Source organism: Phaenicophaeus curvirostris, chromosome 8 (genome assembly GCF_032191515.1).
Source record: "Phaenicophaeus curvirostris isolate KB17595 chromosome 8, BPBGC_Pcur_1.0, whole genome shotgun sequence".
In the NCBI taxonomy this organism is placed as follows: Eukaryota; Metazoa; Chordata; class Aves; order Cuculiformes; family Cuculidae; genus Phaenicophaeus; species Phaenicophaeus curvirostris.
This window is the reverse complement of record NC_091399.1, coordinates 9,171,373-9,194,455: the sequence shown is the minus strand read 5'-3', so window position 1 is coordinate 9,194,455 and position 23,083 is coordinate 9,171,373. Positions and strand designations below refer to the sequence as shown.

Sequence of the window (23,083 nt, the reverse complement as noted above, 5' to 3'; positions counted from 1 at the left end):
GCCCCAGAGCCCTCCATTATTTTCCCAATGGCCCTGAAGTGATTCTTGATGGTTTTGGTCTTTTTGTTTACTAGATCATCGTTACCAGTTTGGACTACTATCAGAGGATAGTAGTCTGTCTCGTGGACCAGGGAAGGAAGTTTTCTAGCTACCTCCTTCACTGATGCCCCCAGTAAGCAGCAGACCTCTCTGTGGAGCGGGTCCGGTCTGCAGATGGGTCCCTCTGTTCCTTTTAGGAGGGAGTCCCCTACAACAATCACTCTCCTCCTCTTCTTGGTGGAGGATGTTTTTATCTTTTTCTGAGGATGGTGTGGCCTAGGGAAGGATTCTAGGCTGTGGGAACCATCATCCTCATCCTCAGGGTTGGATTCCACCTGCAGCACTTGGTACTTGTTCACCAGGGGGATCTGGGGTTTTGGTGTCTGGGTGAGGGGAACAGGTTTCTTTCGTCTGGGAGGAACTTGCTGCCGTTCCCCATCTCTTGTTCCCCCAACCTTGCAGTTTACAGGTGGATGGTGTTTGGACACACCAGCTCCAGCAGGCTGCTGAGTTAGTGAGAGGGCACTACTCCACTGGTCTATCTCCCTCTCACACTCCCTGATGGTCCTCAGCCTCTTTACCTCCTCCCTTAACTCCTCCACCATGTGAAGGAGTTCCCCCACTCGAGCGCAGCTTTCACAAGTGGGGCCAGTACCAGAGGCACGAGCTGGTGTGGGAGGGGGGCACTGCCTGCAGCCCAGGGTCTGGGTAGCTGCATGCACCCACTGTGGCTCCGTCTGGGTGGCAGCATCCACCCTGCCTGCTGCAGCACACGGAGCAGCTTTAATCTTCTGTTGGGTGGCCACCATCGTCCTCGGTGTCTTCTGTCTAGTCTCTAGGTCCTCTCTGCGCCCTGCCTGCTCGAACTGCCGCTCGAACTGCCCCGCACCTCTTTGCCACACTCCTCTTCGCGGTGCTCCCAGGGGGACTGTTTAAATCTCCCGCGGTAACCGCCGGGACCGCCCCCTCCCGTCAGGCACTGCTCGGGACCAGCGTGTGGGGGCTGTCAGGACCCACCCCTGCCCCCGCCGGGGTTTTTCTGGGTTTTTCCCGGCGCAGGGAAGCTCCCACCGCCTCAAATTCCACCCCACCACAGAACTCACTGTCCTGCTGCCGAAGAAGCCGAAGAATTGCTGGTAGCCTCTCCTGTGATTCTGGCAAGTGTCCTGTCATTGACCACTGGCAGAGTGACCTTGGTGGTACCGCCTTGAGATTGTGCCTCCATAGGCCTAGCAGTTAATTAGGAGCCTTTTTCTATTGTGGGTGGGTGGCAGAGGGCTGTGTGTTGTAAAACTGGATTCCATTCTGCTTTGTGAGGTTAACGCACCTGGGAGACAGCTGTATACTGCTGCTCAAATGACCCCAGTTCCCATTTGCTACAAGCTGTAATTCCACCGCTGTCACTAATGAACTTCTGCACTAAGCCCAAACAGTTGTGCAGAAGACATAAGAAACAAATTAGTTATACAGCAAATAAAATATTACTGTATTCTCTCACTGCATTCTGCAAAAGGATCACCACGCTTCTGGTAGGTAGGAATAACATTGCTGAATCATAAAATGAGGCTGTTACAGTCGTTGTCTTTTGGAGGATATCCTGTTCTGTTCCAGATTACATTTCTTTGCAAGGGAGTTGGAGCAGGTGAATAGAGTGTAGGTGTTATCTTTGCATCAAGCCAACTGTGGGACAGCCACAGTGCAACAAAAGAAACGGGAGCCAATACAAGAACAGATGCATAAATTGACTTTTCCACTAGCTATTTACAGCCAGATTACAGCCCATTTATTCTATCTGAGTGAGAAGGAATAAATATCCTTGAGGATGTGCCCTCTAATTTCAATTAAATTTTATTGTGCAATTTGCTTTCTTCTTCCCCAAAACACATTTTTTTTTTGCTATGAGAGATTTAAGCACTATTGTTGTCTCTGAAAACTTTAGATTACAAATAGTTTATAAGAGCATGGCTCTATTGTGGTGGTGTATATCTCTGATATCTGTAATTAACCCATGAATGACTCATGGTGGGCTGTTAGAGAGGAAACTTAAGTGTAATGAAATTACTTCGTCACTCAAAACTCAGACTGAAATCCAGACCACTTCTTTTGTTTCATTTTGTCTGAAAAGCTCGTTTGTCTCATTTTTTTCTTTCATACCTCATACTTGAATGTATTTTTCCATGCATTCAAGTAATTGCTGTAATCAAAAGTAGAAATGCTGAAATACTATAAACCCTTATGCTTTTGTCCGATTTCTGGCAAATTCTGAATGTAGAGAGTTTTCCCTGGCATGGATGAACAGCCAGATTCTGGAAGCTTTTGAAATCCAGATCTTGAACCCTTGTAGCCCTCACTTTCCCTATTCAGTGTGTGGGCAGGATTTAAGACTGTAGAGCTGAGAAGCCTTGTAAAGGGCCAAAGCTTGGGAAAGTCAGAAAATTGTGCCCAGCAAGAGCTTAAAGTTGAAAAATCACAGTTAGAAACACTGGGCTGAAAAGACCTGTAACGTCAGGTGTTTGTTGACTTCATTGAAGAAATTAGAGTCATAGAATGGATTGAGTTGGAAGGTACCTCAAACCCACCCAGTTCCAATCCCCTGCCTTGGGCAGGGATACCTCCCACTGGATCAGGTCGCTCAAAGCCCCATCCAGCCTGGCCTGGAGCACCTCCAGGAATGGGGCAGCCACCACTGCTCTGGGCAATAGTAGAAGTGAGTTAGATTAAACAAATGTTGGAAACTAAAAGCCAGAAATGTCTGTTCCTTTTCAGTGCTTTGTGGCTTCTTCGTTGTGCAGGTGCGGTGAAATTACTGCAGCATGTCCAAGAAAAGCACAGTGCACATTCCCAAGGACAAGTTTTGTTTAGGTCCATTATGCACTTCCAAGTTCTCCACTACCTTCATTTAGCCTTCATACAATAACAAAGCTTGAATTTTATCAAAGGGGTAGTCAAACATTAAGATTTCAGGAAATGAATAGGAACTGTTTTCCTAAATCTGTGTCTTGATGTGGTAAATGCCCATTAAAATTTTGTGAGTATCAAATACTTTTGCAGGTTTCTTTGAAAAATCTCAATTATTATTAAAAGCTTCACAAACCCAGCTCGCTGTTTATATGGCTCGGTATGGATTTTAAAATTTAAGTTTGGGCCAGTATCTAATTGTACCATGCAGTTAGGCATTTAACTGTCATTACATTCTGGGGATCACCTTGCTCCTAAGGGTCTTACAGTAATCTGAGTTTAACTGTGGATTTGGGTGGTCAGATTTAGACAGCTGGGATAAAAATGCTGGCATTCTGGTCTTTGAGCCTGGCTAAACCATGGCACGAGGCGCAGCACAGGAGCTATGTGCTAGTACCGGTTGCTAACATCAATAATGTGAAATCCAGGACGTGACCTGGAAGCTGCACAGCACTGCTGTGCCCGGGCAAGTGCATGGTGTTTCTCAAGAGGGTTTGTTTGCTCAGGAGCAGCCCTGGACTTCCATGCCTCTGTCCCTTCTTTTTCTGAAGCTAAACCTGTCTCTGGTAGCTAAAATGCCTCTGTAGAGTGTTCTGCACAGAACAGGATTTTTTTGTCTCAGTATAATGTTGACGTACCTGAGGTTTTATATATTTGTGTCTGGGAGCTGCTGGAGATCTCTGGATCAACTTCACCATGGGTGTAATGAAACCTTTGTGTCTGTTACCTTCTAAGAATACACCAAGTGTAAATATTTGGGACTTATTTCCTTATCTTGTTCAAGAATTTAAGGTGATAATACTAAAAACAGCTTTAATTCATTTGGACAGTTGAGATGTAATTAACTTGGAACTCCAGGACTGCTTTCCTGAAGAGGTAAAGTAACGGTCGGCTCTGCAGCTGGTGTAAACCGACACAAGTCCTTTGAGAATCTGGGCCTCACTAGTCTCACTAGAGTGAGAGGAAAATGGGGAGGGGGAAAGGGACCAGCAATTTAATGCAGTAACACGTTTTATTAAACACTCTCAGAATGCAGACTCAGCAGCATAATTGACACAATGCATCACAGCAGCTGCAGCCTGGCACTTGTAAAAGGATGGTTTTAGCAGCTCTAATATAGACTACGTTGTCTCATTTTATTTTCGGCAATATGCGTAGAGGAGTAATGAGTGCAAGAAGTTATAACATCACTAGCTAGTTGGTAGCACAGCATGAAATGCTTTCAAAGCAACCAAATAGCACATAATAGAGATGCTAGGGTACATATTGTAGAAAGGTTTTAGATAACTATTCTTCACCTTAAAAAACAATACAGAATAAGAAACAATAACAACGGGTAGACCATATGACATAATAGGATGCAACAAATTGAAGGACTTTGTTGTATCATTACCTAGTTTAGTCAAGAGAAGGGTAAAAAAGCCCTCCAGAAAATAAAGACTGCCAAACCCTAAGCAGGATATAAGTGTATATCTGTAAATAAGAGACCTTAAAAGCACTGGCGCAATGCTTGCCATCACAGTCGTTAAAAGCCTATAAATAATTCATACTATCGTTCCTTAAATGTTTCATAGAATCAAGAATTAACCAGGTTCGATGAGACCCACCGGATCATCAAGTCCAACTATTCCTATCAAACACTAAACCATGTCCCTTAGCACATCATCCACCCGTGCCTTAAACACCTCCAGGGAAAGTGACTCAACCACCTCCCTGGGCAGCCTCTGCCAGTGCCCAATGGCCCTTTCTGTGAAAATTTTTTTCCTAATGTCCAGCCTAAATCTCCCCTGGCGGAGCTTGAGGCCATATTCTTTTTCTTTTTTTTCCCTTAAAAATGTAACTCAAGTAAATAAACCCAGAAAACAGAGAAGGATTTTGATACTGAGATCCACAGTGAACCTATTGAGCAATGTGGTCAGACCAGAGCATTCCAGCATTGATTTGGAGGCACTCAGTCACTCATTTTTGTATGGATTTTAATTGGTCTTTATTCTGGCTGTGCAGTGGTTTGTGTAGAGTTGGGACATGGACTTCAGTGCTCTCCCTGTCCTCCACACCCTAATTGGCAACTCGTGTCTCTCAGCAGGGCAGGAAATGTCAGGCAAGGACTATAAAATTCACAGAACCTTCTCCTACCTCTGGACCCTAAGAAATACGAGTTAGCATGTACCAACAATGCATATGAACACAAAGAGCAGGTTAGGAGGAGTACCTCTGCATAACAGAGGCTGTCAGAAGAAATAAGCTTAGAGAATCATAAAAAGCTGTTGAAAGGTTTCAGTGTCCATACTAAATTCCCCATAGAATGTATACCCATAATACATTTTCACATATTTTGCTGTCATGGATTATAATTCTTAGTGTGATCATCTTGTACAATCTGTTAATGGTACAAAAGGTCCCTGAAAATATCTTTCATATGTGAATCCTTTATAGGCACCTGATTCTGTGTGACATCATTGCTGTGTTCTGCGGCTCACAATTCTTTCTACCTATAAGGCTACCCACAGCACTTCAGCAGGATTTACATTTCTGACAGCAAAAGTCTGAAAGGTTGCGTTGTTCATCCAGGAGACTTTCTGTAGTGCTGAGTGATTACTGCAGTGTTTTCAGATCTTTAATGGTAGAAAAGCTGTCGGTCTCATCACTGGTCTGCAGACTTTAATGCTGAATCACGTATCCAAAGCACCAAAATAAAAAGTGTTTCTGATTTTGCAGGGTGAGTTTCTGACCTTACACATAGAATAAACTCCACTGGAATCAAAAAAGTTTCTTTACCTGATTGATATCACCAAGATCAGGGTTTTCCTCATTCAACCTCAGCCATCATCTTGCTAACTTATCAAATGGTTAATCATTCTCTCTCTAGCTTACCCAAAAGAACCCTCTCATTCCCAGGGAATAGTTAATGCATTTCATAGTCTTTAGGGAAACTGCAGTGTTCCTCTTCTTGTTTTTATTAAAAGTAAAATAAAATTTAAAAAGTTAAAACCCTCTCAAACAAAAAAGAACTGTAGTGTTAACAGTTACACCAGTCCAGAAGAGTCCAACAATTATAATAATTTCCCTAAACAGAGGATACCAGTATACAATCTCCTACTGAGTATGTTGATTCATAAGGAAATACAGTTTTCTCTTCTTCAGGACTACCTAGAAAAAGAAAAATAAAATTCCATGTTTTGACTTCAGTTTTTCATGAAATCCTTAATGTGTAAAAATAAATGATGACAAAATGTTCTAGATAATAGAGAAGATGGTTTGAAGAGGACCATTACGATATTTTTTCTGTTGTATTTTAGTCTCTTTAAGCTGACTTTATTTTTACTCTGCTTCTCTGTTTGAAATATGACATTCACAGCAATACTGTCATACATATAATTGTATGAAATAAATACCATATGTTCCTTCAAGCATGGCAATTCATATACTTAGTTAAATCTAATGATGAAATGTGTGGGGCTACTTTTATTTTAGCATATGTGGGAGGACTGAAGCGTTATGATTTTAATATGTATTTGAATAGTTTCCTTTGGTCATAAAGACCAATCTATTGAAAATAATCCTGTGGGAAGGAGTTGGTGTACTGCAGGGAGGAGTAAAGTCTCATACCATTTGGTCTTGAGGTAAAAGGCAAAGGCATTTCACAACTGCACGGCATCAGGAGGTTACAGTGCTAGAAAGACAGTAAGAAAAGTTACTTAAGGTAGTTGATTCAAGTTTATCAACAACTTTGCTGTTGGTTTACACTGGGCAGGATCTGCCCTTCCTTGATGAAGGTGGAGAAAGCTGGAAAGTCTGTTGTGTGCCCTATAAAGGGATGTATATGGTCATAGCTTAGAGGGAATAGGACACTACTTACAAGATAAACATTCTAATAAGTAAAAAGCCATGAAAAAACACACAGTGGCAGATATGAATTTCCTGCACTTGTGTGTAAGACCTATAGCTCCAAAAGCAACTCCTGTCAAAGTATTTTTCACCCACTATATAGTACCATGTGCTATGCTTGCAGTTCTGACTATTTTGGTTATTGAATCAAACTCAGCAAACTTTTGTTTCCAGTTTTACTTTCCTTCTTCTAAGTAAAACATTGAACTCTGACTTGAAGTTTCCACTTCAGTGGATGTGCAGTTTTGGACAGAGGGATATACTTTCTTTTCTCCTCTGTCACTTTTTGTGAGTTCATTAAAACCTTAAAGGATATAATGAAAATATGGTGTGGTACGCACACCTTCCCAGTTCTTATTCACTGACGGCATTTTCTACAGTCCTCAGACTTTTGAGAGTTTGACATTTAAAGTCTCTATATTTAAGGATGGGTCTAAGGAAAACCATCTCAGTCCTTATGCTGCAGAATTCTTCACTTGACTTGTGCATATTTGACAGGAATTAAGTGTATAAGAAATGGCCTTTTTTCCATTAATTTTGACAGGCATCAGACCGTATACAGAACGCGAGTACCAGCTCTCATTTCCAACTAATTTGTACTGAAATAAGAAACCTGGATTCAGTTCTCCTTTAGATCTATAGCAGAAAGGCAATAGAGTTGTCTGGAATAAAACCGGTCTCACAGGAATAAAAAAGGGGAGCTTACTCAGTTTTAGTAGAAGTATTAGTACCTTATGGTTTGTTTTTAACCAAACATTTGTTTTTCATTTGATTCTTCACTTGCAAATTTGTTTCTTTCCTTTTGCTTTACCTTTTCCAATATTTTTTTTAAAATCCGGAATAGTGCTCATTATCACAGCAGCGAGTTTTCAGTAAAAATTGCTATCTGAAAAATACTTTTTATTTATATACATGAAATTAAAAATTATTAAAATGATTGTTTGGCTCATAGTAGAGCGTTCTAGGTAGAACTGTGTGAATATTTGTATCTTAACCAAATATACTCTCAGATTTGTTGTATTTACCCTCACCTCACGCGTGCAACAAGTTGACCTGACGTAGAAAGCTAATATCCCAAATAAACTGCCTCGTTTTCCAGTCTTCCTTCCATGGTGCTTCCTCAACTAATTGTGTCTGAAACCAGCCTCTCAGGGGTGCTGTGCTCCTGACTAGCAGCTGAGTTAGAAACAAGAAGACTCTAGGAGGCCTTTTCTCTCCTATGAGTAGTTTTGTATGAAGTTTAAGCATGGTAAATGAGAACCAGGTGTTTTTGTTCTCTGACCACTGGGGTTTGAATTGTTGCAGATGAGCCCTGAACTGGTTCCTTAAGATTCAAGCGCTCCATTGAGTTCAGAAGCAGTGCGGATGACAGCGAGCTAACACGCTACTAAGGTTTCCTACATCTTGCGAGAATCTCACAAGTCAAGTCCTCAAAACTGCTTGGATGGTACAAAAGCCATGGCTCATTTATCAAAGTAAGCACCCAGCACTCCTGGGTATTGCAGTGAGTTCCTGAGTGCTTAGGACAGCTTTATGAGCAGTGCTCCTTTAACTTACTTTAAGTGAGTTAGAAGACTCACAAAGTCCCTTGTGGTTCACTATTATTTAGCTAATTTTGTATTAGTCCTTGATTGGAATGCAAGTGCAATTGCAGGTAATTATTTCAAGATGTTTTTTTCCTACTACATAATGTTTAACAAGCAACATATGCGTTTAATTTTAAAGGTAAGTGCCAGAAGTTTGATTTCTGAATCCTAAGTCTGTTTTAATTTATACAATGAACAAGTTTGCCTATCCTATTGGCCTGCTTTGAGTAAGAATCTTGTACTCTACAGCCATGCACCATGCATCACATACATATTGACTGCAGTAAAACTTGGAATCAGATTCTGGGCTCAGATGTTCTTTCTGTGTCTTTTCATAAGTTTGTGAGATTTAAAAGCTGAAGATCTTCTTTCACTACAGATGAAACTAGATGATAGCAATGGAACAGTGCAATCAATCAAAGTTATAGAGCAATATACCTGGAGTAGTCATCTAATGCTGAGGAGGCATCCATACGAAATGATGTTCAGAGCTTTGGTATAAAGGCACTTTCTTTTTTTAAAATAAATTTAGCCAAGCGTTTCCCTGTAGTTTGAACATCTGACAGGGATTTAATGATAAATTCATCAATTATAATTGTTAACTCTGTAGGTAGACCTTCATATACTCGGGAAAACATGTAAAAACCATAATAGCATAAAAATAAGAGTTTTGCTAACCTATTAATTGAGAGTTGGCAGTACCAATGAGACAAAAAGGGCAAATGTATTACAGTCATTTACCAGAGGGAATAAATGGGTGGGAAATAATGAGGATATAACCTAAAAATAAATCCCTAAAAACATATATGTGACCCAGGCAGAGAGCAAGGCAGCAGACGTGCACATTATGGACAGTAATGTGATTTCTTTTGAGAGATTGGAATGACAAACCCAGAAGGGGCAGTTTGAATGGACTACGGTAAAATAAAATGGGCATGTGAAATGTCCTGCTGCAGTTGTCACTGTGGGTGAGGTGCAGAGCATTAGGAACTGTCGTGCTACTGACAGCAAAAATAAACCAGGCATTTATCTGCATTCCAAAGGAGGAAATAGGAGATCTGGAAACAGCTTAAATTAGTAAATCTTTAGAGATACTACTTAAGAGAGTATTGCAACTAAATTCTAGAATTGCAAAGAAGTAGATAAACATAGGTAGCATCTCTGTGGAAAATCTAGTTCTTAATTAACCTGTCCTTATCACTTTAATTTTTGAGCTTAAAGAGTTTAAATTCTTTTTATATTATTTTTAGGTCCTAATGTTAACTTTTAACATTTATTTTTTCTTTCGCACAAATTATTCTTATTATTTCTATTAAAATGTAAACCACAGACGTATATATATAAAAAGGTAAAATGTTTCCAAAGTATCCGAAGGTAAATTTTATATTCACCTGAACTTATTTTTCCTGCCTTAACAAAGAATAAGAGTATTTTAACTTTTTTTTCTGATTCAGGAAGGATTCTGGTTTTTTATTCACACTTTCCCAATCTAAGAAAATTATCTTCCACTTGACTGCAGTATTGTTATGACTAATAATATCTGTGAGTCTTATAAATAGCCAAATCACGCTATCTTCGCAAAACTAATGGGGTCATGATGAAAAATCCCAGTAGCCTCAGCACTGCATAGTGGAGCTGAGCCAAGAAGATATAAATCCTATTCCTGACTTGGGAAGCCCTTGCATGGGGTTTTGCAGTTGGTCTAAATGTAAGTAGGTGGACTCCTTTACAGTATGTGCCTCAAGATTTCTTTCGAGCTTTCTGTCATTTGTATAGGGATGGGGTTATGCCTGGAAAAGGTTGGAGGGCTTGGAAGGGGCTTTGCTTCAAGTAAGCTGCTCTGCTTTTGCTTTCTGCAGGTATCTTGAGATTTTTATGAATGTGAAATATTATTTTAATTTGTGTCTGCACTTTCCTCTTTGTTTCTAATTTTGTCTTTTAAAACAAAATATATAGATTTCATTTGTTACTCAGCTGCCTCTTTAGGCAATAAAAGTTACATAAAATTATTATTAGTATTCATTTAAGAAAGATGCGTGCAGGAGTATCCAAATGTAAACTGAAACAAAATACTCAGCTTTTATTACCTTTTTTTGAAGTCTGTTATTTCTCAGTAAGAGAACTTGACTCTTATCTGTTCTTCAAGATTAATTAAGAGAGATAACTTTACGAGAGAATGCCTGCCCTTATTCTCTGGATGAGGCTGATGCACCCTTGATATCTGAGAGCACAGAAAATAAAGGCTCTGGTACCGTTGCCCCAACTGGCTTGCCAGCAGCCTCATTTCCTACAGACTTCACTCTTGCTGTACATAAGGATGCGTGGGAACATGCCATTAACATATAATGTCCTTGAAAACTGGAAATTGTAGCTCTGATGCCAGAACCATCAACCCTGCCAGCAGTTTCATCTGGGGTAAATCCTCACTTCCAATGCCCACAGGAGCATCAAGTACTCTGCAGAGCCAGTGTTACAGAACAGCAGGAGGACAAATCATTTTCTCCTCCCTCCCTGACCCCATCTCAGCCCTCTTTAGAAGTAGGTTCGTGTTTCCTGCTAGCTGAGAGCTGAGGCAATCCTGGCATTCTTGGTTCCTTGTCTCATTTTCCAATGGCACAGCATAGACTCAAAGACTTGTTCCGATGTTCTTGTGGATTCTCCAGGAATTTACTGTTAAGAAATTCCTCCCTGATAGAGTGGGGAGTAGACTTGAACAGACAGGTGATCACTCCCTATCAAAGGAACCCAAACAGCCTTCAAAAATCATAACAGTTTTTAGAGGATGTAACAACAGAGAAGTGTTCAGATAGTCTGAGTTCATTTCCAGTTCCTAGAATGTTCTGATTTTGGAGGTATTTTATACTTTCTTTGGGAATAATACATTTCAAGTTCATTGTTGTTGCAGTGAAACTGAAAGTTGCCTCCTTGCTGAAAAACTTGAATGCAGTTCTTATTCCCCTTGTAATGGAGTTAATGGAAATTATGCCATTTATTTCATTTGCTGAAAAATCACGTTTACTGTTTCTGTTCTATCTTACAACAGCAGATGACAGAAAAATATGATCGAAGTGATTCCAGGTCTCCTGAGGTAGTGGGCTCTTCAAATTAAGAAGTCAGTCCTATGCCATCAATACTGCTGCTAGAAAACATGTTGAAAATATTCCATGCCTATAAGGTATTTCTTTTACTGGCAAATAAGAAAAAAACATCATTAAAGTCATTAATCCAAGCCCTGACATTGTGGTGCTGTTGGTTTGCCTGTACCTCCTTCAGAAACGTTCATCTAGCCAGTAGCAGGACAAACGTCAGTGCCTGGAACATGCAGAAGATTTGATTTACTTTAATTGCATGCTAATTAGTGGGAGTCTTTTAATATGCTCAATGTCATAAATAGGACAGCAGAGCAGCAACTATAGTGTGGTAAAGAAAAGTGTTGAAAGAAAGGTGCTTTTGTGAAAAACTGTTGAGCCTGGCGGGGTCAGGGAGAAAAAAAGGAAGTTGGCAGATGAGCCACATCTAACTAGAAAGTACGTTTAGTTCCCATTCATTTGATCAACTTTTTTTTTAGGCGAAATGAGCATTGACTGCAGAATGTGCAGGAGTGAGAAGGTGTGGGAGCATGGGCTGAAGGTGAGGTTGATAGTAGAGTAATTTCAGGAGGATCTTAATGACTTCAGGTTTCTCCTCCCTCAGTACTTTTGCCCATTTCTCTGTCTGCATCGATTGTTCAGAAGAGACCTTCTTCCTTGAGTACTCATGTATATACGATGAGTTTGCTCTAAATCATTATATTAATGCTAAAATATTAGAGGTTTATAAGAACATAAATGCAGCTGCATATTTTGAAGTGACTGCTATTGTCTCATTTCCTTTGTGTTGGCTTAGTTTTCTTCTTAGAAGCCAAATACATTTTTAAAGAGTCTCGCTGAGGAGGCTAGTCCGTTATGCAAGACAGTGCTCCACCTCTGCATGGGCATGTAGTTGGGAATATTAGCTGTGTGCATTTCAAAAGATGCACCAGGCACAAAGTCTCTGCAGAAATATATTTCCCTTTTATTAAGAAAGCCTTCTATAAGCTTAATTATGAGGGACAAAAAAAGCAGACTTTCTCAGGGAAATAATACCCACTGATATCACAAGAATTCTAGGAGTTATGTTCTCAGTGTGCTTACAATCGAGTCGTTATCACTATGGTTATGAGATTTAACTGACTGAAAACTGTAGGCATTTGTCTCATTAATGCCAAGTGTTACAGTTTATTTCTGGGAACTGAAAACCCTGCTGCCCAGGGAAACCTGCTCTGTGATAATCTTTGAAAACAAGGCACTTGAGACTAGCCTGGACGGTTTTTGTCAGATTGCTTCACGCGTATTTTGTTCCTGGTTCTTAGGGGGTTTGGTTATTAAGCAACTTTGTTCTGTGATATTTTACTTTGTGAGTTAGCATTCTGCAGGCTTACAAAACAAGCATGTGGTTATGATGCTCTTTGCACGTAGGTCATCATTTCTGGACTCTGCTAGCATCTCAACATAATCTTTGCATTTGCATTCTGCTGCTCCCTCGCCTGTTTTTCATTTATCTTTTATTGTATGCTTCTAGACAAAACACTTTTCAGCTGTGATTTTGGGACTGAATACTGTCACGCTTCTCTGCTTGGAAGATAATTAAAAAGTGCCACTGCCATTCCAATTTTGTTTCTATTGTTCCTGAAACAGAAACTATAAAATCATCAGTGATTTCAGTAACATTGGGATCGAACCACAAGTAATGCATTTTGACCTTTTTTAGTTACCCAAAAATGAAACCCTTACATTTGAAAAATTTGAGGCGTTTGGTTGCCGAGTACTCAAATTTTGTGTCTGGTTTATAATCTTTGTTGAGGAGGATTTGTACAGAGTATAAAAAAGTGTATGTAACTACATGACTTAGACCTCTGACTGGAAGTGCCATCCATGGACAGCTGGAGTTGGGTGATTTTATCTGCTTTAATCTTTCTTTATTATATATTGAGACTATACATTTTGATGCTCTTCTTGCAGTGCATTTTATATGCAGAAGGTAAGAGTATCAGAGAAAAGGAGCTGACAAGGGAAGTACTTGGAAAAGTAAAAGAATGAATAATAGAAACATACAGATTTGAATGAAAACATAATGTTTGGACCCTTATTTATTACTCTATTGATGGAGTAAATGTTGTTGTTATTATTATTCAAACAATATTTCACTTACCTAGAACAATCGTGTCTTTTCAAAATCTGAGCTCATTTTTTTCATATATGTAGATTTTTTTGAATTAGTGCATTTTTATTAAACCGGTCTCTAAAAATAGAAGCATAAAGAGCTATTTAATGATGATTTTTTTCTCATTCCACCTCTTGGCACATCTGAATACACCAAGTGCCATCGCTCACATAATGAAAACAGTGGTAGACTCTGCCTATGCCTTGCATTATCCAAATGAAGAATGAAGATACAGGGACACAATAATTATAAAGCTACTTACTAATCTTCCTTTTTTTGTGATTTCGGGAGGCATAAGAATAATAAGAATGAACAGGAATTGTAAAATTTTCTTCATAGTTTCTACATGCCATATAACCTTATGAAGCTGCATCACCTTACACACCAGTGGTTGAAAAGGAAAATGATATCCTATTAAAAAACGCTAACACTAAAATAAATGGATGCTTAACTAAAGATTTGCATAGGCAAATGCTGAGCATAGTCTTTCAGAACTAGGATAAATCTAACAACATTCACCCCTCTTTTATTGTCCTCTGGCTACTTATCTTTTTAATTATATGTGATGTCTTTGTTCTTGTACAAACAGGTTAGGATTCTGTACTTGGGCTGGGGGTACTCCTCAAAAAATGACTTTTTAGACTGCAATTTTAGACCATTTAGTGGGAGAGGGAGAGGCCTGAAGCATCACAGGTAAATCAAAGTTGTCCTTCTAGCCATGTCCAAGCCAAATCTGATGCCCATGCAAGAGTCTTTGTGCTGATTCAGGATGATTAGGCAAAAAATGCTGTAAATCTGGCCCTGGCATAACTATTAAAAATTGCCAAATGCATGCAGGGATGAGACATCCTGACTCCATCTCATTTCCTTGCACAGCTGGCACTCTTCTAACAGGTTTGGCTGGAACCAGTTCTCCGTGTCCTCTCCACGGGCTGCTGGCATTGCAAAGGGTCCTTCTCTACAATCCTGAACACTAGTTCAAATTGACAGAGAGGCACCAAGAGCTTGGAATAGGCTAAGGTTTTGCATTTACTTTGCAAAACTGCAAGAGATCTTGGAAAACTTGACGTCTTGGTTGTTTCAAGAACAGCACGATACAGCTGCAGCCACCCCTGGGTGCTGGTGGCAGCACAGGCTGTAAAGGACCCAGGAATTAATGGTAGTTGTTTGCATGTCCGTTGGCTGCTCACTGGAGGCACGTGTTTTAGAAATGAGCTGCTTGACCCCTATAGTCTAGGTTTATTCTCTGGGACATCCAGAGCAGAATACAGTGCCTGAAGTAACAGCAAACAGAAGGGATTGAACTCAAGGTGGAGGCAGGTCACCAAAGAAGGGTGAAGATAGCCGTGAGCTCTGAGAGCGTGAAAGGAAGAGAGCTAAGAATTTCCAGAATACTGGCTGAGAGCAGTTTGGGAGAGGGTATGATAGAGGAATTGGTTGTATTTTGGCAGTAAAGATGACTGGAGTGATAACAGTTCCTGGTATGGCTCTGTATTACTTTTGTTCTGCATTTGATTTCTTCTTTCTACCTCATCTTGGTATAAATGAGAAGGAAATATGAACCCATTCATTTTCTACAGCACCCAATCCAGTTTGAAGTATATGAGCTTATAGTACACCCATATGTCCTAAAGGTTCGGGGTTTTTTTGTCTTGCCTCCTTTTACAGATGGAAAACCAAAGCTGCAGCACTGCCTGCTCTGCTGCAGGGCAGCTGCTTACCAACTAGACATCACAGTCCTTCTCCAGAAGGTGCTCTACTTCATGGCTGAGAAACTATGTTTAACTTCCTCCCTCCACTCCCCTCCTCTGCCCCCTCCTTTTTTTTCCTTAGGATAACATCTGAAAAACAAATTAGCCTTTATAATTATTTTGTTGACGTTTAAGAATTATCTACAATATTCCATGAAGCATATAACTTATCATCTTTTTTTATTGTACTGTCTTTACTCATTTAGCTGACTGCCTGTTGCCAAGCGTGATCCTCAGCTGTTAAGTCTGAGCTTTTGGTGTGGCCCTTCTGCTTTGATAAGTTTAGCTGTGTTTTGGTTCTGTGGTCGTGGATCCAGTGATTACAACAGGCAGGATGTCTAAGAGTTTAACATCTATCTTAGGCTTTTCACTGGTGAAAAGTACCCCGCCGCTACCGCAGTTATAAAGACAGCTCATAAAAGTTTTTTACTTCTGAATCCTGCTGTACTGCACAGGAAAAGTTAAAGTTCTTTCCATGATTTCAACAAGGGGTTGGCATGTATACAAATTTCATCAGTGAAAATCACAGTCCTGATGTTCATTGAACTCATTCTGGTTCTCACAGCTGTGAAGAAAAAAATCGTCTTCAGACTGCTGGTCGGTGAAGCATTTGTAAGTGTTCACTGCAATAGAAACAGCACTCCTATAATTTTGTGATACCAGTAAAACATTGCTGTTTATAATTAAATTGAGCTACTTGACCTTAATTAGGTCTGAATTGTACCGCCAGCTGCATTAAAGAGATACGTTATGAAACGAGCTGCTGAACTCCTTAGTCTGTTTTGAATAACACAGCAAATGCTTTTCCGTTCCCTTACCGTCAGGTAACAGAAACGCGGACTGGTCCTCTTGGCTGCAGTAACTATGACAACCTAGATTCTGTCAGCTCTGTTCTGGTTCAGAGTCCTGAAAATAAGATTCAGTTGCAAGGTATGTAGGTGCAATTTCATTAATTTGTTTTGGAACAGAATGACATTTATCACACAATTTGTTTTTCTTTCTTCCACCTCACAAAAGGTCATTTTCCTGTTTTTTGTGTGTGTGCGGTAAGTACATTCTGGACAAAGTGAGGGAAATGTCAGTAACTCGTGTTGCCTTTGGAATGGAAACAGTTTCTGTATGCATCAGAAAATAATTTGAATAATACTGTTAACATTTTACAGCCCTATTTAGCAACCACTCATACACCTTTTAAACAGCCTGAGTTCCCATGGCTTTCACCAAGCAGGGAATGACATTTACTGTGCTCAGCCCACTTTGCATGTGCAGAGTGCTAGCTTACACCTCGCACAGTCGGCACCAGTGGAGCGCAGGATGGATTTTAAAGACTCCAGTGGTTGCTCTTGGGAATTTTAAGAAAACCTGGAAGGTCAGGCATCTCACTCATTAGAAAAATAACAGGAATTTTACATTAAAAAAGAAATAAAGGCAGAGAAAGAAAAGGGAAAAGGAAATAAAGGAAGAAATGAGGCATCCTTTCTAATTATTTTTTTTTAATTCCAGTAGATGCGTTTTTTTAAAATTCACCCTCAAGGTCATTAGGCACTCAGTAGTTGCTCTTTTCAGTTATGCAGATGTAGCCCAGACAACTCATTATTGCTATGAAATAGACCAAATTAACTTTAATTAACTTTGGTTTGTGTACTTGTATATAACTGTGTATGTACAAGGGGACAAGAGTACAGTTCTTAGTTTGCAGTTAGAAGGAGCTCTGCAATTATTTCAAATTTTCAAAGTTTTCTATATTGGTTCATAAATCAGTTGGACATGGAGTGTGGAACTGTTGCTGATTATAGAGAACAGCTGTCAGGGAAGGATCATCTTCCTCTTTAGAACATCTTTGCTTTTTTTCACTTTCATTTGTCTCTCCTCAGCATAGGTTAAAAGCCATAAAATCATATAATTATTTCAGGGACGGTATGTATTTTTTTTTGAAAAGAACTTGTCACTCTAACTGGGTGCAATGAACTGTCTCCAGAAGTAATTTTCTGTTTTTAGTGGTCTCCAGCGTATGCACAATGTTTATTAGGCAAAATCTGGGGAAATGAACTTTGCTTCCCTCAGACAGTGATTTGGCTCATGCCATTGAATTGTCATTATGAGAAATATCAGAACTGCGTCAACAATATCATGGAAGGATTGAGCAAGGCTCAAGGTTGCTTATCTGAGCTTGCTTCTTCTTTGGCAATGTCAAGGATTTTCACAGGTAAAGGACTGCATTGAAAAGTTTGCTCAGGTAACAACAATTTTCCAAACTCTTACATGAGGCAGAAGAAAGCACATACAATTGTGATATGATTTTCAGCTTGGAAGGGTTATGAAATTACAACTATCATTTTTATGTACCTAAAAATAGGGGATAAATCTCTATGAAATTGTCCAAGTGCCTGTGTAGAAGAAACCTACATCACAACTAATCAAACCATATGCTGAGAGATCACTTGGCCTACAAATAAGCTCCACTGTTTCCAAATATATTTTTTTAGTCACAGAAAGTAACAACAAATAAAAATTAAAAATCTCTAGTGTACATTGTAGTGTCTTTTTAATTGGTTGATTACTATTGTAGCTAGAGTGATGGAGAGCTGGTTAGTTGAAATACTTCTGCAGAACAAACTCATCACTGGGATCAGATAAACAATGGTCAAAATTTTCAGATGAGTAAGTTTCAATTTCTGGTCACAAATATTTTGAATTTCTGATTCACCTGTTCTGTGGTTTTGACACATCAATGTGTTGTACTTTCGCGTGTCATCACAGCGTAAAGTGTGAAAACACTTTGCAAAAGGATTTGTGACGTAGTGGGAGGTTTTTGAAAGACCACGGGAGCTAGACATTGCACCCTTTCTCCATCCTAAATGTTTAGTAGATTTAAGAATTAATTTTTTTTCCTCGAAGTTTTATAGCCTTACCCATTGTAATGGTCGTTTAATACCAATGTTATAAGAAATGAAATTTCAGCCAAATTTTAATTTTCTGAATTTTTGCCCAGCTCAGATTTTCCCATTCTTCTTAGTTTGTCTCTACTGAATCATGAAGAGGTAACGGGAGTTATTTAGACAAGCTCTATCTTATTGTGTCAAATGCAATATGGCAAGCAAGTCTAATACAGAATGGAACTGTTTCCCTTCACACCTATTTTTCAGATTATACTCTCTTTACTCTGCCTTTCAGGGCTGCTCTCCCTTCATCAGTACTCTCTCAATTTGCATTAGCTGCTAGTACCAAGATTATAATTCAGCTGCATGCTTCCCCACTGCAAAGCTGTGACTGCTGAGGCTGTTCATTCAGCAGTTCTTTACAAGAAGAAGTTGATGTAATCCTTTCTTTCTGTTCCTGACAATCCCGTAGAAATAAATTACACCAGTAAATGCTCTGAGAAATACAGGTTACTAGCTACTGGAATGGATATTGCACACCAAGAGGAAATGTAAGGAATATCTCTAAAATGAATTCTTAAGGAAGGAAATATGTGACAGTGAAAATGCTGGGCTGATGTGAAAATTGTCTGGGAAAAGCCGTGTTGTTTTCTTTTTAATTTTTTGCTTGTTTGTTACATAGGTTGGGAGGCTGCTTGACCCCAACATTCCTTTGCATTTAATACCATTATACTTACTCTATTTCCTTCAGGTCTTCAGGTCATCCTGCCTGAGTATCTGCAAGAACATTTTGTACAGGCAGCTCTGAGCTACATCGCCTGCAATTCAGAGGGGGAGTTCATCTGCAAGGACAATGACTGCTGGTGTCGGTGTGGTCCCAAATTCCCAGAATGCAACTGTCCCTACATGGACATTCAAGCCATGGAAGAAAATCTGCTCCGCATAAGTGAGACATGGAATGCATACAACAGTGAATTTGAAGAATCTGGTGAGATGCGTTGTAAAATTTTTGTCTGTTTGGCTGTATCTTGCAAAAAGTATTTGTACAACAGACTCCATCTGAGATTTTCAGAATGGTTCAGATGCCTAAAGCTAAATGTACATCAATGCATCCTGGATCTAATTCTTAATTATTATAACATTCTGATAAGCAGTATTGTCCTCACCTCATGATGATCTGCTGTCTGTAATTACACCAAGATTTAGGCAGGCTGTGTTCAAATATTTATCTGCAATAATTTGTAGAGTTCAGGGCTGTGAGGACTTGGTCTCTATTGGAGCAAGAAGTGTTCTGGAGGACGTACCGTATAAGGGGTAGCTGAGGTACTTGGGGTTGTTTAGCCTGGAGAAAAGGAGGCTGAGGGGAGACCTTATCACTGTCTACAACTGCCTGAAAGGAGGTTGTAGCGAGGTGGGGTGCTGGTCTCTTCTCCCAAGTGACAGGTGATAGGATGAGAGGGAATGGCCTCAAGCTGTGCCCGAGCAGGTTCAGATTGGACATCAGAAAAAATTTTTTCACTGAAAGGGTTTTCAGGCACTGGCAGAGGCTGCCCAGGGAGGTGGTGGAGTCCCCATCCCTGCAGGTGTTTACAAGATGAGTAGAAGAGGTGCTCGGGGATATGTTTTATTAGTAGACAGATATGGTCGGACTCAATCTCAAAGGTCTTTTCCAACCAAATGATTCTATGATTCTATGAGACAGAAAGTAAAACAAATGAACAACAAAGTCAGGTTATACACTTCATATATTCTGTGGTTTTGTTCTGTAATGCATCTGAAACAGCTGCTTTATTTCACATCCATTTTTCAATGTTGGGTCAAATTTTCTCCTGTACTTCCCTTTTATCCTGCCCCACCAGAGGCACCATGAAGCTGACTTGGAGAGTACAGCTGGCCCTCAATATGCCACATAGTTAATAGTTCATCCCATCTTAGTTGACAACTTGCTTTTTTCATATGGTTTCTGTTTAAACTGGACCTATCCATGTTTATCTACGTTTGTGCCACATTGGTTTTCTCTAAAGCATCAAGGTTTGTTTCATACATCATTTCACTTGTCCTGATCATCAGAAATTCCAGTCCCATAAACAATGGGAACCACAGGTATAATCAGCTTCTGAGCCACTGTTTTCACAACTCACTCAGTGATGTCAGTAACAGCTGTCTAGCCAGATGGTGGGAAAAGTCAGGAGAGCTCAGCAGACCTGGGAAAAATCACTGAGAAAAACAAAAGAAAGGAGGGAAATGAGGAAGAAGCAGGAAAACACAAAAATCACTGTTTTTAATGAGTTGTGCCAGAGAATTTCAGAATATGCTATGTCAGTAAAAATGTCACTTGTAACTTTTAGTGAGACTGGCTGCCTACATCTGAGTCTCTTTTGAAGATATCCGACCCTTTCCCAGCCCTGATCTCAGTCTTAGCATGAGGATACCGGAACTTGCAATATTTTTCCTTGGAGAATCACAGACTCCTCTGCTTATAAAAGCATGACTTCGTTTTATTTCTGTGTATGTAAAGATGTGTTTTCCCAATGGCTGTTTTGATACCTTTAGGCTTTTCTGGAGTCATAATATCATTTACCACTCTCCAAAGTTGGAGAAGTGTATTAGCAGAAGGGCACAGTTTTGTTTGCCGTAGTTTATCCTATTTGAATGGGCTGTGATGCTGTTCAGTGATTGAAGAATGTCATTTGGTGGTGCCTACATAAGAGCAATTTTAGTTAAGCTGGAAAAGCACACATATCTGAATCTATGGAGGATTCTTATTGTGAGCTGTATAGGGGCATCAGATTACTTCTGAGTTTGAATAGCTGTCAGCTCCACGTATAGTCCGGTGTTCAGGACTGAGACATGAATGTCAGGAGGAAAATGGATAAGAGTTAAATTCTGTGCTTTAAAAAAAGGCTTTTCAGCTATGCCGTGTGAATCACGAAAATGGCAACTTTGCATATGTCTATCAATTAGGCAATCGGTAGTAGGCGTGGTTACTAAGAAGTGTGAAATATAGATTAATAACATCATTAAGCCATATGCCACAGCCACTCTTTAGCCCTTGAATTATTTGAATTATTTTTATCTAAGAAATATATGAAGCGTGGTTTCCACATCTCACAGGTACCTTAGCAAATCTCTGCTTTTTACTTAGAAATGGCTTTGCATAAAGCTGTTTACGGGAAGATGAGGTAGATAACCTTGTGTATGTATGTGTCTGCACTTTGTTGAAAACATGTCAGCATGTGAAATGTTGATACATAGCGAAGTCGCTGCACATTCAGCCTCCCTCCGTCAATCATGTATTGCCACCTGAAAACTCTTCTGGTACTCTCACATGTGGCCTGTGAGCATTTAAAGTGAGTCCTGAGACATATTCTGAGAAATTTAGCTTGTGAAACATTTAAAATGTGAAAAATACTAATAACAAATCTCAACGTGATCTCATTCGTGTTAATAGCATGTTCTGAGAACAGAAGTGTCCTTTTTTAAACAAAACTAATGCTTTAAATAGATAACGTATAGTTCTACTGTGAGATGTATATCCCCCAGGCTTCCTCTTAAAGCAGTGGCAATCAGCTTTTGACATAAGAGGTTGTTGCTTTATTATGGTTAATTTATAAGAAAAGCAAATGAGCTGTACAAGAGGAGGGTGAAAGAAGGCTGGATTATTTAGTAATTTAGAGACTGAGTGGACAAGGGACAGGACAATCCTTGGCACTAACTGCTGGCCCTGGGTCTGTTACGAACTGCAGAGGAATGAATGAATTACTCTCATTCTTTGACACTATGAACTCCAGATTGAAGTAAAGTTAAATATAAGTGTAGTTACTTCTAACTTTTCTGCCTTCCAAACCTTTCCTTACCTTACATATAACAAAACAGTCCTCTGAATCCAGAAACAAATTTTATCCCTAGATAAACACCTGTAAAATTTACTGGGTTCTCTTGAGGTCCCATTATCTGCAGACGGAATTTAACCTAAAGAGGAAGAAGTAAATATTCTATTTAAGATTTGTTTGCTAGTGGTGTTATGTCTCCTTTTGTCTGTTCAAGATAAAATAACTGAGCAATAGAGTTTTTAAAAGAAAAAAATGGCAGTACTTCTGTGTCTAAATCCCATTTGAAATTGATGGGTGGCTAAATTTAGTTGAGGCCATATCTGGAGCGCTGGGTCCAGTTTGGGACTCCCCAGTACAAGAGAAACAGGGACATTCTGGAGAGAGTCCAACAAAGAGCCACAAAGGTGATGAAGGGACTGGAACGTCTCTTCTATGAGGAAAGCATGAGAGTTGGGACTGTTAAGCCTGGAGAACAGGAGATTCAGTGGGATCTTATCAATGTGGGTGAAGGAGATGGAGGTGGGTTCTTTTCAGTGTTGCCAGTGACAGCACCAGAGGCAACGGGCACAAACTGAGACACAGGAGGTTCCATTGAACATCAGGAAACACTTTTCCACTGTGAGGGTGACAGAGCACTGGTACACGCTGCCCAGGGAGGTTGTGGAGACTCTGTCTTTGGAGGTATTCGAGAGCCGTCTGGCCATCTCCCTGGTCAGCTGGGTCTGGGTGGCAGGGGGTTGAATTAGAGGTCCTTTCCCACCTCAGCCATTCTGTTACTCTGTGATCCAAATCTTTTTCTGGTTGTCACATAGGAGGATGCTGGTCTGCAATTTGTGTGTGCCTGTACAGATAATTCTCTTTTCAGCAACTATGACTATTGCAGATTAGCTGAGTAAACTTATTCCTGC

General features: G+C 39.9%; 1 protein-coding gene across 1 annotated transcript in view; it reads left to right on the top strand.

Moving 5' to 3' along the window:
- BRINP3 (BMP/retinoic acid inducible neural specific 3) overlaps nt 1-23,083 on the top strand; it is a 190,643-nt gene that overhangs the window by 111,895 nt on the left and 55,665 nt on the right. Inside the window, exons 4-5 of the mRNA XM_069862362.1 lie at nt 16,288-16,393; nt 19,094-19,330. Coding sequence (XP_069718463.1) covers nt 16,288-16,393; nt 19,094-19,330 — 343 coding nt within the window. The remainder of the gene's footprint in view (nt 1-16,287; nt 16,394-19,093; nt 19,331-23,083) is intronic.